Genomic DNA, 13,308 nt, shown 5'->3' with positions numbered 1-13,308 from the left:
TTTCTTTCATACTCAGGTAGATCAATTATAGAGTGCCCCTTGTATCTCTGAACTAGCGTTTAAGATTACTTAGCCCAGTTTTTTTAACAGCGTCCATGCTGTCACTGAAATCACTACTCTCTTACAGCATCTGGATCTATTTTTAGGATCTTGCAACTTGAAGTTGCAGATGGCTTTGCTCAAGGTCTGCCATCCACATCCGCATGATCTCAACCAGTTCTTCATGCTCTTCTAGCTTCCCTTTGACCTCTCCAACTCTTCTTCCCACTTAGTTAATGTCTGATCATAGCTCTGCTCTAATGAAGATTTAAGTGCCCTTTCAGATCGCCCTGAGTCAGACCTGCAACTCACCTCTCAACATCTCAGTCTTTCCTAAAGTGTCCTTCTCCATTTCCATTTCTGTTGCTTTGCAATGTCATTTGCCTTCTTAGTTGCACCAAGTAAGTGAAGTTTTTTTGTTTTCCAATTCTTTATTCATTTTTAAAAACTTACAATAAGTGCAACAGCATATATAACATTTTAAACTCAGATACAACACTTAATATTCTGTTAAAATCCATATCAGAAAAATTCATCATTCTGTTCTTTGCTGTCGTTTCTGGCACCTTCACACCGGTGCATCTTGACACTCTCACAAAGCTGCTGATTTCTGTGGATATCACATTTGTTTGATTGAGCCGCTGCAGAGCTGCCGTGGAGGGTGGCATCCCTCTCTCTCCTTGATGACACTATTTTTGCTTCTACCATCTCCATTGAGAGAGTATTATCATGCACCTGTTATCCTTTCTATGAAGAAATATTTCTGATCCTTTTATCCTTGTGCTTTTTTGTTCTAGACCTACTTTCTACTGGAAAGTGCATACTTTTTGTATTTTATTAATGCCTTTTTATAAGTGTCTCTATTACATGTTTCCTCTACATTATTTTGGTCCTTAAGTCCCATAGGAATTTTGGCAACCCTTCTTTGGACTGCCTTGGCTCTAGGATCATCTTCATCTTAATAACATATGATGGCAGATAGATTTGCATGGTCTGTCTGGTCTGCCAAGTAACAACTTTGCTTCTGAACTTAGTCCTTTTTTCTCCTATTCCCTTCATTCATAACAACTCTATGCAGGGGGAGAGCGGGAGGGGGTATTTCTTTGTATGGTTCTATTCCCTTATGAAATGTTGGTTGGGTGGGTTTTTTTATTGTTTTATGGATTTTGATTGATTATAAATGCATATATGATTAATATTATTTGCATAGATACTGTATTGCATTTTAGTTGGTTTTGAAACTCAATAAAGATTTATTTTTAAAAAAAAAACACCCCAACTCTATGCACAGGGCCACTTCCTAATGCCAGCCAACCTGTTAGTGAGAATGCTGCTTCTGTTCAGAGCCTTCTCCTACGATCTGAAATGCTTTAATACAAGTTCTGAGTATACTGAGGTGGGTGGGAGCAATGTTTGCAGGATTAGAGGTACAACAAGTCATATGAATGGGGAAGAGTGATAGAGGGTGAAGGATCCCACTTTCTCTATTTCCCTGCCACAGCTACAAAGGGATCATTTGTACAGGCTGGGAAGGATGATGGGAATTCCCCTCCAGTCTGCCTATTCCAGGCCTAGAGGGATAACAGATTGAGAGGGAGGGTGATACCCAACCCTGCTAGGAGTGTGGGCAGTGAGAAATTGGAGGGAAAATTATAGATCTTTGATAAAAGCTTTTCATTCTTTAGCACTCTCCAGACCAGTAGAGGTTAATCTTTACAAATGGGTATATATCCAATCATGACCAGCAGGTGGAGACTGAAAACAAAACTGTGGGACAGTATATAATATACTCCCTTCTCTATTTACCTCAGTCTTCTTTCAGTCTCCAGCAGGTGTTGAGTGATCTGTACCCATCTCCCTTGGTAGGGCTGTTGGAATTTGTTTAGGGGGTTTCTAGTCCCTGTTTTTGGCCGGACGGAGCTTGGGCGGGCCCTGTTTGGGGGTCCGTCCGACCTCGGGGATGTCAAACCCGGCAGGTCTCGAGCGGGGTCCCTCCCCCCACTTCCTCCACCTCCCCACATTTTTTTAGAGGAGCTTCAGCAGTAAGCCTTGCCCCCTAAATCAAGCAAGGCATATTGCTTCGAGAGCCTGTGGAGTCTGTTCTGTTAAAAAAAAAAAAAAATCCTGAGGTAGTGCCGGTCTGCAGGGTTGCTTCCCTGTCAGTTTACTGTTTTTTACAGTATTTTTTCATCTAACTGGCACTTTGTTTCTAGCTAGGTCGCGTATGGAGCAATTGTGCCCTTTTCCGGGGGAGTGGGACACAATTCGGTCCAGCCGCGAGGCAATCGCGGCCGGACTGAACTCGGTAGTTTGGGCCGGTGAGGTGGTGGAGCTCCGTCGGCAGCGGCTGCAGGCGCCCAGAGCTCCCCGCCGATGGTGCCTCGCGAGTCGGATGGGAGCAGTGGGGAAGCCCGGTCTTCCCCAACCGCCCACGGAGGGATTCCCCAAAGGATTCCCTCTCAGCTGATTTTTTGACAGCTGATGCCGACTTGTCTGTTTTAGCGGCTGGGACTGTTCAGGCTTCTCAGCCGCTACAGGCCATGGAGGGAGCATTTTTGGCGGGAAAGTCGCCATTTTCACAGTCTGGCCCCTCCATTTTGTCTTCTACCTCAGGTGACCTTCCCCCTGTATTGGAAAAACAGGGGCAGGTTTCTGCTGGGTCCCCTGCTGTGGCAGGGAGTCCCTTGGGATCCCCGGGGGGGGGTTTCGCCTGATTTATTTTTTTCTTTGTGCAGAGCCTATTTTCAGGCGGCTGGGGGTCCCGGATGCGCCCAGGGGGTTTCGGGGAGTGGGGTTTCCTCCGCGCTCCCTGCGGCTTTGCCTCTCTCGTCTGTTGTGGCGTCCCCTCCTCCTCCTCCCTCGTCCAAGCGTCCGCGGGTGTCTTGGGACGAGGATTTATGGTCTGAGGAGCGTGTCGGTCTGGATGAGGACCTGGACCCTTTTGAGGATTTCCAGGACCCTCTCGAGCGGACGGCCGCTGGCGGCGGGTTGTCGGGTTTCCTGTCCTCCGGCGAAGAGGCGTCCGTGGTGCGCCTTTTTCAGAGAGATGAGCTACCGGACCTGATTCAACAGGTTTCTTTGGTGTTGCGTTTTGAGGATGCGCCGCCGGAGACTCCGCGTGTGGGGGCCCCTCTGCTTCGGGGGATCCGTACCATTTCCCGCTCTTTTCCCATGCATCAGGATATTCGGGATATTGTACTAGAGCAGTGGAAAACGCCGGAGGCGCCGTTTCGTTTGGCGCATGTCATGGCTCGTTTGTATCCCATCCCAGAGGGGGATCGGGCTACTTTAACGTCGCCAGTCGTAGATGCGGTGGTCTCGGCGATTTCTAAGCGGCATACCGTGCCTGTTGAGGGCGGTTCTGCCTTGCAGGACTCTGAGGAGCGCAAGTTGGAGAACATTCTTAAGCAAAATTTTCAGGTCTCTGCCTTTGGGGTCCAGGCGGCTATTTGTGGGGGGCTGGTAGCTCGCGCCATGTTTCGGTGGGCTGAGCGTGTCCTGGATCGGGAGTCTGATGACTGGTCTTTGGTGGATCAGGAGGTGGCGAAGATTGAGATGGCTGCCTCGTTCCTCTCGGATGCTCTTTATGACTTGGTGCGGATCTCGGCTAAGTCTATGGCCTTTGGCGTGGCCGCGCGGCGTATTTTGTGGCTTCGCGCTTGGTCGGCGGATGCTGCGTCCAAAGCTAAACTTACTAAATTTCCCTTCCGGGGGTCTTTTTTGTTTGGGGAGGAATTAGATAAGTTGCTTCAGACTCTGATGGACTCAAAGGTGCCCCGTCTGCCTGAGGACCGTGTCCGCCCGGCGTCTCGGGGTGGCACTGCCCGGGGGCGTTTGCGGGAGTTCCGCAAGTATCGCCCTGGGCGTGGGGCTGCTTCTTTCCTGGCTCCAGGGTTTTCCCGGGGTCGGTTTTTCCAGCGCATGCAGCCCTTTTGGGGGGCCCGTCGGGGGGCAGGGAATCCCTCCGCCGGTTCCCCTGCTTCCCGTCCTGCACAATGACTCCTTGCCGGCGCCCCCTTTGGTTCCGGTGGGGGCCCGGCTGCGCGAATTTTTCCCCAAATGGGCCGAGATCACTTACGATCAGTGGGTCCTGGAGGTGGTGCGGGACGGTTATGTCCTGGAGTTTGCCCACTCTCTGCCGGACCTTTTCCTAGCCTCTCCATGTCAGGCTCCTTGGAAGACGCAGGCTTTTCGCCAGACCCTTCAGCGCTTGCTAGATCTCAAGGCAGTTCCAGTGCCCCCTCCGGAGTGGGGCACCGGCAGGTACTCAATTTACTTTGTGGTGCCCAAGAAGGAGGGGACTTTTCGGCCCATCCTGGATTTGAAGGGGGTCAACAGGGCTCTCAAGATTCCCTCTTTTCGCATGGAAACTCTGCGGTCGGTCATTCTGGCGGTTCAGCCGGGGGAGTTTCTCACTTCTCTCGATCTGACGGAGGCCTACTTGCATGTTCCCATTCGGGCCTCTCATCAGCGCTTCCTTCGCTTTGCGATCTTGGGTCGGCACTATCAGTTCTGTGCGCGTCCCTTTGGTCTGGCCACGGCTCCCCGGACGTTCACCAAGGTGATGGTGGTCGTCGCGGCGGCCTTGCTGGTGCACCCCTACCTGGACGACTGGTTGATTCGGGCAAAGTCGTTGCAGGAGAGCTCCCGGGTTACGGCTCGGGTGGTGGAGTTTCTCCGGTCGCTGGACTGGGTGGTCAACCTTTCCAAGAGTCGGTTGGTCCCGGCTCAGCATCTGGAATACCTTGGGGTTCTGTTAGACACCTCCTTGGGGAAGGTCTGCCTTCCAGAGGCCCGGGTAAGCAAATTGCAATCTCAGATTCGCCTTCTTTTGGCGTCCCGGTGTCCTCGGGCGCGAGATTTCCTCCAAGTCCTGGGGTCGATGGCGGCGTCCCTGGACGTGGTGAGGTGAGCGCGAGCCCACATGCGTCCTCTTCAGTATGCTCTGCTCCAGAGGTGGTCACCCCAGAGGCACGGTTTGGATGTTCCTGTCCCCCTGCAAGGCGTGGTGCGCTGCAGTCTGTGTTGGTGGCTCCAGACCCCTCACCTGGTTCAAGGGGTGGGTCTGGATCTCCCGCAGTGGACAGTGCTCCTTACGGATGCGAGTCTCCTCGGTTGGGGGGCTCAGTGTTTGGGTCACTCAGCTCAGGGCACCTGGTCCACGGAGGAGGCCTCCTGGTCGATCAACGTGTTGGAGACCAGAACGGTCCGTTTGGCGCTGTTAGCTTTCCGCTCCCTTTTGTTGGGCAAGTCGGTCAGAGTCCTGTTGGACAATGCCACGGCGGTGGCTTATGTCAATCGTCAGGGGGGCAGCAAGAGCACTCAGGTGGCGCAGGAGGTGGCTCGGCTCATGATTTGGGCGGAGTTCCATCTTCTGGACCTCTCGGCCTCTCACATTGCCGGGGTAGAAAATGTTCAGGCGGGCTTCCTCAGTCGTCACTTCTTGGATCCAGGAGAGTGGTGTCTCGGCTCCGTGGCTTTTCAGTTGATAGTGCAGGCTTGGGGGCGGCTCCTGCTGAACCGGATGGCCACGAGTGGCAACGCCAAAGTGCCCCGCTTCTTCAGTCGTCGCAGGGACAGTCTGGCCAAGGGTCTGTATGCTCTGGTCCAACCATGGCCCACAGAGGGGCTGTTGTATGTGTTCCCTCCTTGGCCATTAGTGGGCAGAGTACTTCTTCGCATTGTTCACCATCCGGTTCTGGTGGCTCCGGATTGGCCTCGACGTCCGTGGTACGCGGATCTGGTGAGGCATCTGGTGGCGGATCCTCTTCCTCTGCCTCTCTTGGACGATCTTCTGACGCAGGGTCCCATTCCCATGTTCAACCCGTTTCCCTTCTGTCTTACGGCTTGGCTCTTGACAGGGGTCGCCTTAGTAAGAAGGGATATTCAGATAAGGTGATCTCTACGCTCTTGGGGTCCCGGAGGCTTTCTACCTCTCAGGCTTATGTGCGGGTTTGGCGTCTCTTTGAGGGGTGGTGCCGGGCGTGGGGAGTGGTCTCTTTTCGCGTTTCCCTGCCTACCATTCTAGAGTTCTTGCAGGATGGCCTGGATAGAGGCCTGGCTTGGTCTTCTCTCCGGGTTCAACTTGCGGCCCTGTCGGCTTTTCGAGGGTTGGTGACAGGTCAGCGTTTGTCGGCCATTCCTGATGTGATTCGCTTTTTGCGGGTGGCCAAGTTGCTCAGGCCTCCCCCTACGGCCCTCTGTTCCCTCTTGGGATCTCAATCTGGTTCTCTCTGTTTTGGTGCGCCCGCCTTTCGAGCCGTTGGATGGCTGTTCTTTGAAGGACCTTACTCTGAAGGCGGTCTTTTTGGTGGCCATTACTTCCGCTAGGCGTGCTTCTGAACTACAGGCTTTCTCTTGTAGGGCTCCCTTCTTGGAGTTTTCTAGGGAGCGGGTTGTCTTGCGGCCTGTTCCTTCCTTTCTGCCGAAAGTAGTTTCTCCTTTTCATGTCAATCAATCGGTGGTCCTCCCAGTCTTGGGTAGTCGGGAGGGCTCTTCTTAGCAACGGCAGCTGCGCAAGTTGGATGTCGGTCGGGTCCTTCGCTCTTATGTGCAGCGGACCCAAGAAGTCTGGAAATCCGATCATCTCTTTGTCCTTCTGGCGGGTCCTCGTCGGGGGGCTGGCGCTTCTAAGGCTACTATTGCGCGCTGGATCAAGGAGACGATTGCTTCCGCTTATCTTCTGAGACAGAAGCCCATTCCGGAGTTTCTCAAGGCTCATTCCACTCGGGGTCAGGCAGCTTCTTGGGCTAAGTCGTCGCTCGTGCCTCCAGTGGATATTTGTAAGGCTGCGGTTTGGTCCTCCTTGCATTCCTTTGTTAGACATTATCGGGTACATGTTCAGGCGCGTCGGGACGTGGTGTTTGGTGAGCGTGTTCTGGTATCGGCCCTGTGGGGGTCCCGCCCATGAGAGGGACTGCTTTGGTACGTCCCATTTGTAAAGATTAACCTCTACTGGTCTGGAGAGTGCTAAAGAAGGAGAAATTAGGTTCTTACCTGCTAATTTACTTTCTTTTAGCTTTTCCAGACCAGTAGAGGTCCCCACCCTGTCTGTTGTTGTTGGGGCTGTTTCGCGGGCAGTTTTTGTTTTTTGCTGCGGTTTCTAGTATTTTTCTAGGGCCGGGGAGAATTAAAGAACAGCGGCTGTGGCTCGGCTGGCTTAGTTGGCGAGCTGTGGGGACATATTTTCCTTCTGGTATTTCTCCTCTGCATTTTCCAACAGCATTTGGGTATGTTAGTTGTTACTCCTGTTCGGAGTATTGTTTTCTTTCTGTTTTCCAGTTCTTGGTTCTGCTTGGCTATTCGGCAGACTGATGTAAATAGAGAAGGGAGTATATTATATACTGTCCCACAGTTTTGTTTTCAGTCTCCACCTGCTGGTCATGATTGGATATATACCCATTCGTAAAGATTAACCTCTACTGGTCTGGAGAAGCTAAAAGAAAGTAAATTAGCAGGTAAGAACCTAATTTCTCCTTACTGATGGTTGTGTCTCCTTGGTTTTAGGTTCTCGAGACTGAAACAATCAGATCAGAGCCACATTGTATGGCTTCTTCCGTTCTGAGCTTCTCAGCAGCATAAGTGTGCAGAAGAGACGCATCGAGGGAAGCAGGAAGGGCTCTTGTGGTCTTTCGCAGTCCCAGGCCTTGCACTCGGTTGAAGCTGGGACACACTTCCCCCCACTTCCTTCCTGTTTCCTTGAATTGCTGCTATCTGTGGGACATCATGTTAGCTGAAGACTGTAGCTTTGTGTGTGTATGTGTGCGTGCGTGTGTACAGGCATGTTCTAAGGCTGTTGCGACAGATGGGAGAGCTCCTCACTGCGACAGATGGGACAGCTCCTCACTGCCAAAGACAGTGATACCTCACTGGATGCCATCCTGTTGATGCCTCATAGTAATAGGGATTTTTCTTTAATTTTTTTTTCTTTTACTACAGTGTAATGACAAACATAAGCTATTTTGCATTTCAGAAACAATAAGTATTTGCACAGTGTTCAAAGAAGGAGAGATGCAAGCTGCTGAAATGCATGAAAGGAAGCAGTCGTGTTGCAGAAGGATCTACCTGCACTGGTGGTCTCTCCATCAATTTTGCGGTGCTGTTGTCCTGGAATGAGGGGTGGAAGTTCTCTTTTCCATGGAGCAAAATGAGATATTTTGAGAAGGGGGCTGGAGTTTGATTTGGTCTCTCCTCTCCACGACTAAAAAGCAAGGAATTTAAATCCTTGGTGTAAAGGCTTGAAAGGTATATGCGTGTGAGAGAGGGTATTAGAGGTTTAAAAAAATGCAGCTGTGCTTTCTGTTAGTATCAATCTCTTGGACTCTAGAATGGCATCATGAGAAGATATTTTATTTTGCCTAAACATGTCTCAAGTTGTCACACAAAAGGATGAGGTTATAGCCTTCCACCCCTCGCTGCCGATGATGGACGATTAACTCCTGCGTGCTCTTATGTGCCAGGAATGACACTTATGTTAACTGACTCGAGCACTGTTTTTATAAAACCATGTATAGAGTAGAATTTATGGCTGCGCCAACACCCAAGGACTGTACGCAGAAAGAGTGCTACTACTTCCTGCCGATGAATTATAAACCTTGGTGCCATTAATGCAGCTTCACTGGGTGCTGGAAACTTAAATTGGAGGTATTCTGGTTAAAGGGCACTGCTGAAACAGGTGACAGGCTTTGGATTGTGCCTTTCCAGGCCTGTCCCCTAGGTAGCTACCACACCGTGGTAAGATGGGCAAAAACATGCCATATACAGAGACACAGCCAGAGGCCCTGCGTTTCTGGACTTTCCATCCCTTTCTGTCTCTCCGTATATGGCCGTTTCAAAACAAGAGAGTGCCTACAGAGCTTTAGTTGTCAGAAGAACCCCCCCCCCATGCCAAATAGTTATGCTGTTCCAAAGAGAAAATGCATGGTGCAGCTTAGCAAATGAAATGATGGAGGAAAACAGGGCTAACATGGTCTCTTGGGAGAGCAGAGCTGTGGTGTGGCAGAATGCAGACATTGTATCTACAGGTGTTCTCTTGCCTTCCCCCCCCCCCTCACAGTAACTGCCCTCCCCCAACTGCTTATAATTGTGAGTAAAATTATTAGTAAATGTAACATTACCTTTTCCCTTGTTCAGAGTATAGGATGGTCTGACCCTGTGAGCAATTACGATCCTCCCACTTTCCTTAATTCTATTATATGGACAAGAAGCCAGCACTGTGCATGGACTCTGAAGTGCTAGGCTTACAACTACCCCTATAGTGATCACGTGTGCGTACTGTTGTCAGACCTCATTCCACCGGACAATGAACAATACATCATGGGATGTTTACACATTGATTTTTACAGATTTCAGAGTTCTAAAAGAGGTACAGTCTATGTCTCCTGTTTGCCTCAAGATATGTGGATCTTAAGCTCATATAGAGGCACAGCCTGTGCTTCCTGTATTATGTGAATGTGCTTCTATAAAGACCGAATCTGTGCCTCCTGTGTAACATGGATGCGCTCCTATAGAGGCACAGTCTGTGCCTTCTGTATGACTCAGTTTCTGATTTCAGGCTTATAAAGAGAATCAATCGTGTGCGTGGTGCATACTGAGATTGTAAAGAGACATAATTCATCCTCTTTATGACTTGGCTGAACTGAGAATGTATCTGTATGGAGAAATTGTAAAGGACGAGACGTGTACAGTTTGCAATAAACGTTTACAGACTTGTATATAATCATTTTCTCTTTCCTTGTCATTTCCCTCAGCTCTTTCTGTTATTTGAATCATGTATGGTTTTCATAGTAACATAGTAGATGACGGCAGATAAAGACCCGAATGGTCCATCCAGTCTGCCCAACCTGATTCAATTTCAATTTTTTCTTCTTAGCTATTTGTGGGCAAGAATCCAAAGCTTTACCCGGTACTGTGCTTGGGTTCCAACTGCCAAAATCTCTGTTAAGACTTACTCCAGCCCATCTACACCCTCCCAGCCATTGAAGCCCTCCCCTGCCCATCCTCCACCAAACGGCCATACACAGACACAGACCGTACAAGTCTGCCCAGTAACTGGCCTAGTTCAATATTTAATATTATTTTCTGATTCTAAATCTTCTGTGTTCATCCCACGCTTCTTTGAACTCAGTCACAGTTTTACTCTCCATCACCTCTCTCGGGAGCGCATTCCAGGCATCCACCACCCTCTCCGTAAAGTAGAATTTCCTAACATTGCCCCTGAATCTACTACCCCTCAACCTCAAATTATGTCCTCTGGTTTTACCATTTTCTTTTCTCTGGAAAAGATTTTGTTCTACGTTAATACCCTTCAAGTATTTGAACGTCTGAATCATATCTCCCCTGTCTCTCCTTTCCTCTAGGGCAGGGGTGTCCAATGTCGGTCCTCGAGGGCCGCAATCCAGTTGGGTTTTCAGGATTTCCCCAATGAATTTGCATGAGATCTATTTGCATGCACTGCTTTCATTGTATGCTAATAGATCTCATACATATTCATTGGGGAAATCCTGAAAACCTGACTGGATTGCGGCCCTCGAGGACCGACATTGGACACCCCTGCTCTAGGATATACATATTCAGGGCTTCCAGTCTCTCCTCATACGTCTTCTGGCGCAAGCCTCCTATCATTTTCATACAAGGCAAATCCTTGTAGAATAAATTCAGTCAGATCCAATGTGGCAATTCTTATGTTCTTAAGTTCCAGTCAGCCACACAGTGTCATCGGATGGCAACAAGACGGATCAGCTCTATCAGAGCTGAGAAAGACTGGGAAAGTTTTTTTCCAGAAGCAATACACATTCCTATGCTGCCACTGAAGATCCAGGATGCGCTTATCAGATTATTCTGTGAGGAGTGGTGTAGAGTTTAATCAAACTCTCAAAAGTGAGGGGTCTAGATAATAATAAAAATGAATCAAAGGGGCAGTAGAGGTAAAAAGCTGGTCTAGGGCACCTTGCACTAGCTCTGATGTTTGATATAAGCATATCTATCATTGTATTAATCACCTGTATTTATAAAGATGTGTTTCAATGTGGAAAGGGTATGTTCTTAGTGAATAAGGCCCTTTGGAAATAATGCACCAACCAGCACACATTTTTCCACATTAAAAAGGTAATGTGTCTTTGGGAATAAAGGTGTATATTGTGACCGGTCAGGCTCCGTGCCTGCCTTGGTCCCTTTGATTTCCTTAGTGTTCACCGGGGGAGCCAGAGAGAAACCCAGGTGAGAGCATGCCCAGTTAGAGCAGGGCTTGGCTCCTCCCCATGAAAGGCCAGTAGTTTGTTCCTGGGAGGGAAGTCATGGGCCTGTTCCCAAATAGAGCAGTGCTGGGTGTGGAAGAGGCTGGATCCACACCACCATTAGCAGCCACACAAGCCTGTGTGTGTGTTGAAGCTGCAAGGAAAGGCAAGAGGCTTTGCAACTATTTTTAAAGCCGGAGCTGAGGAACTGTGAATTTTGTTTTTGTTTGCTATTTTGGGCTGAGTGGTTTTGTCAGTCTGGGACATTGACTTTGAACTGTGGGGTTTTTGTTACTGCACTGTTTTGATTCTCTGCTCATTTTGTGAAAGAAGCTGAGTTGGGAGAAGTTTGCCAACACCTGGGAGGGATTTTGAAAAGCTGTTTTAGGCAAACTTGAGGTACTCCCCTAGACCCAACAGTGTTGAAAGATATGCTGGAGGCTTTGCTATTTAAATAACTGTTGGAGTGTTTGGTGCAGCATAGCAGAGAACTGGGTGTCAGGTCAAAAGTGCGCTGGGACAAAGGCGCGCGCAGACAATTGAGCGCAGCGTGGAGGCGCGCACCGCAGAAAATTACAGTTTTTACGGCTACAATGGGGGGGGGCAAGGGGGGGTTAAACCCCCCCACTTTACTTAATAGAGATCGTGCCGTGTTGTGGGGGCGTTGTGGGGGGTTGTAACCCCCCACATTTTACTGAAAACTTCACTTTTTCCCTGTTTTTAGGGAAAAAGTTAAGTTTACAGTAAAATGTGGAGGGTTACAACCCCCCAAACCCACCACAACGCTGACGCGATCTCTATTAAGTACACTGGGGGGGGGCTTCCCAACAAAACCCCCCGTCGGAGCCCCTAAAAACTGTAATTTTCTTCAACGCGCACTTCCGTCTTGCGCTCAGTTGTCGGCGCACGCCTTTGTCTTTCATGGGGTTGTCTATGAACCGAGAACTGAACTCATTTTCAACCTGCTAAGGAGCAGGCTTTGGAAGCCTTGTTGCAAGAAGTTCTGTGGAGAATAAAGCCACAGAGGGGATTATTGGCAGTTGGGAGAGGAAATCCTGAACTCTCCCAGAGTTTTCACTTTGGGTTTCTTTTTCTGTTGTGTTTTGCAAATTACATTTGATTTTGCCATTCTGACAAGTAAATTTTCTTTTGGAGAACCAAACCTGGAACTGTGTGCAATGGTTCTGTTTTTCTTTGCAATTTTAACTGTAACCACTAGGGGCACTGAGGAGTCCCGCTGGAAGGCTTTAGTGCCAGTTACAATATGTACGTATGTGCACATCTAACCACATTCACTTAACAACTGGAGGTGTGAGGGAGCTGCCAAAACACATTAGTCAATTTCAAAAGCTACCACTGGAATGCTGCTCCTCACAAGGACCCCGTATATGTCTCTACCAAATGCCTTTTTGTTTGGGGATGCCCAAGCTCTGCCCTGGACCCCACCCCCATAATAATAGTACTAATTGTAATGCCATTTTCAGTGCAAAGAGCACATGAGTCCTGAACCTGTGGGTAGTGCATCTTCATTCACGAGGAATGCAGAAGGTTTCATCTTACATTTTCAACTCCACCTCCCTGCATCACTAGGCACTGCCCTCTTCCCAGTTTTTTTTTCCTTCTGCAAGTGAGGAGAAGGTGTCTTTTTCATCTGCTCTGCTTAATATTTATTATTTTTGAGTATTAAAGCTTTTTTTCAAGGCATTGGGTACTTTAGACTAGAGCTTCCCAGTAGTCCTGGGTCTGCTCTGCCTGGGAAAACCTGCAGACTCAGAGTTCAGAAGCTGCTAGCTGAGCAGACCACTCTTGCTGCAGGGTACCTGTCTGACCAACCTGCCCTAACACTTGGATCAGCCCAGAGTTTGGCCCCTAGGAGTCTGCTCATCTGGTTTCATTCAAAGTGTGTATGTGCAGGCTATTTTCAGGCCCCACACTGGTCAGGAGATCTTGCAGGTGCCAGCTGCACCCCCCCCCCCCCACCCGAAGAAGTGTGTGGAGTCTAGAGGGGTTTAAGGCTTGTTTAGCCTGTGTAAAA

At 49.3% G+C, this 13,308-nt stretch overlaps 1 protein-coding gene across 7 annotated transcripts in view; it reads left to right on the top strand.

Moving 5' to 3' along the window:
• Positions 1-9,757, top strand: part of ATG9B (autophagy related 9B) — a 136,048-nt gene extending 126,291 nt beyond the window's left edge. For all 7 annotated transcript variants that reach the window (XM_033932088.1, XM_033932087.1, XM_033932091.1 and 4 more), the window contains one exon: positions 7,546-9,757. Coding sequence is in view for 1 of the 7 variants with exons in the window: in XM_033932093.1 (XP_033787984.1) it covers positions 7,546-7,559 (14 nt within the window). In the remaining 6 variants the exon portion in view is untranslated. The remainder of the gene's footprint in view (positions 1-7,545) is intronic.
• The last annotated feature ends 3,551 nt before the right edge of the window (positions 9,758-13,308 follow it).

This window comes from Geotrypetes seraphini, chromosome 2 (assembly GCF_902459505.1).
Source record: "Geotrypetes seraphini chromosome 2, aGeoSer1.1, whole genome shotgun sequence".
Lineage (NCBI taxonomy): Eukaryota > Metazoa > Chordata > Amphibia > Gymnophiona > Dermophiidae > Geotrypetes > Geotrypetes seraphini.
Note: the sequence above shows the minus strand (reverse complement) of the source record. Positions and strands in the feature narration are given on the sequence as shown.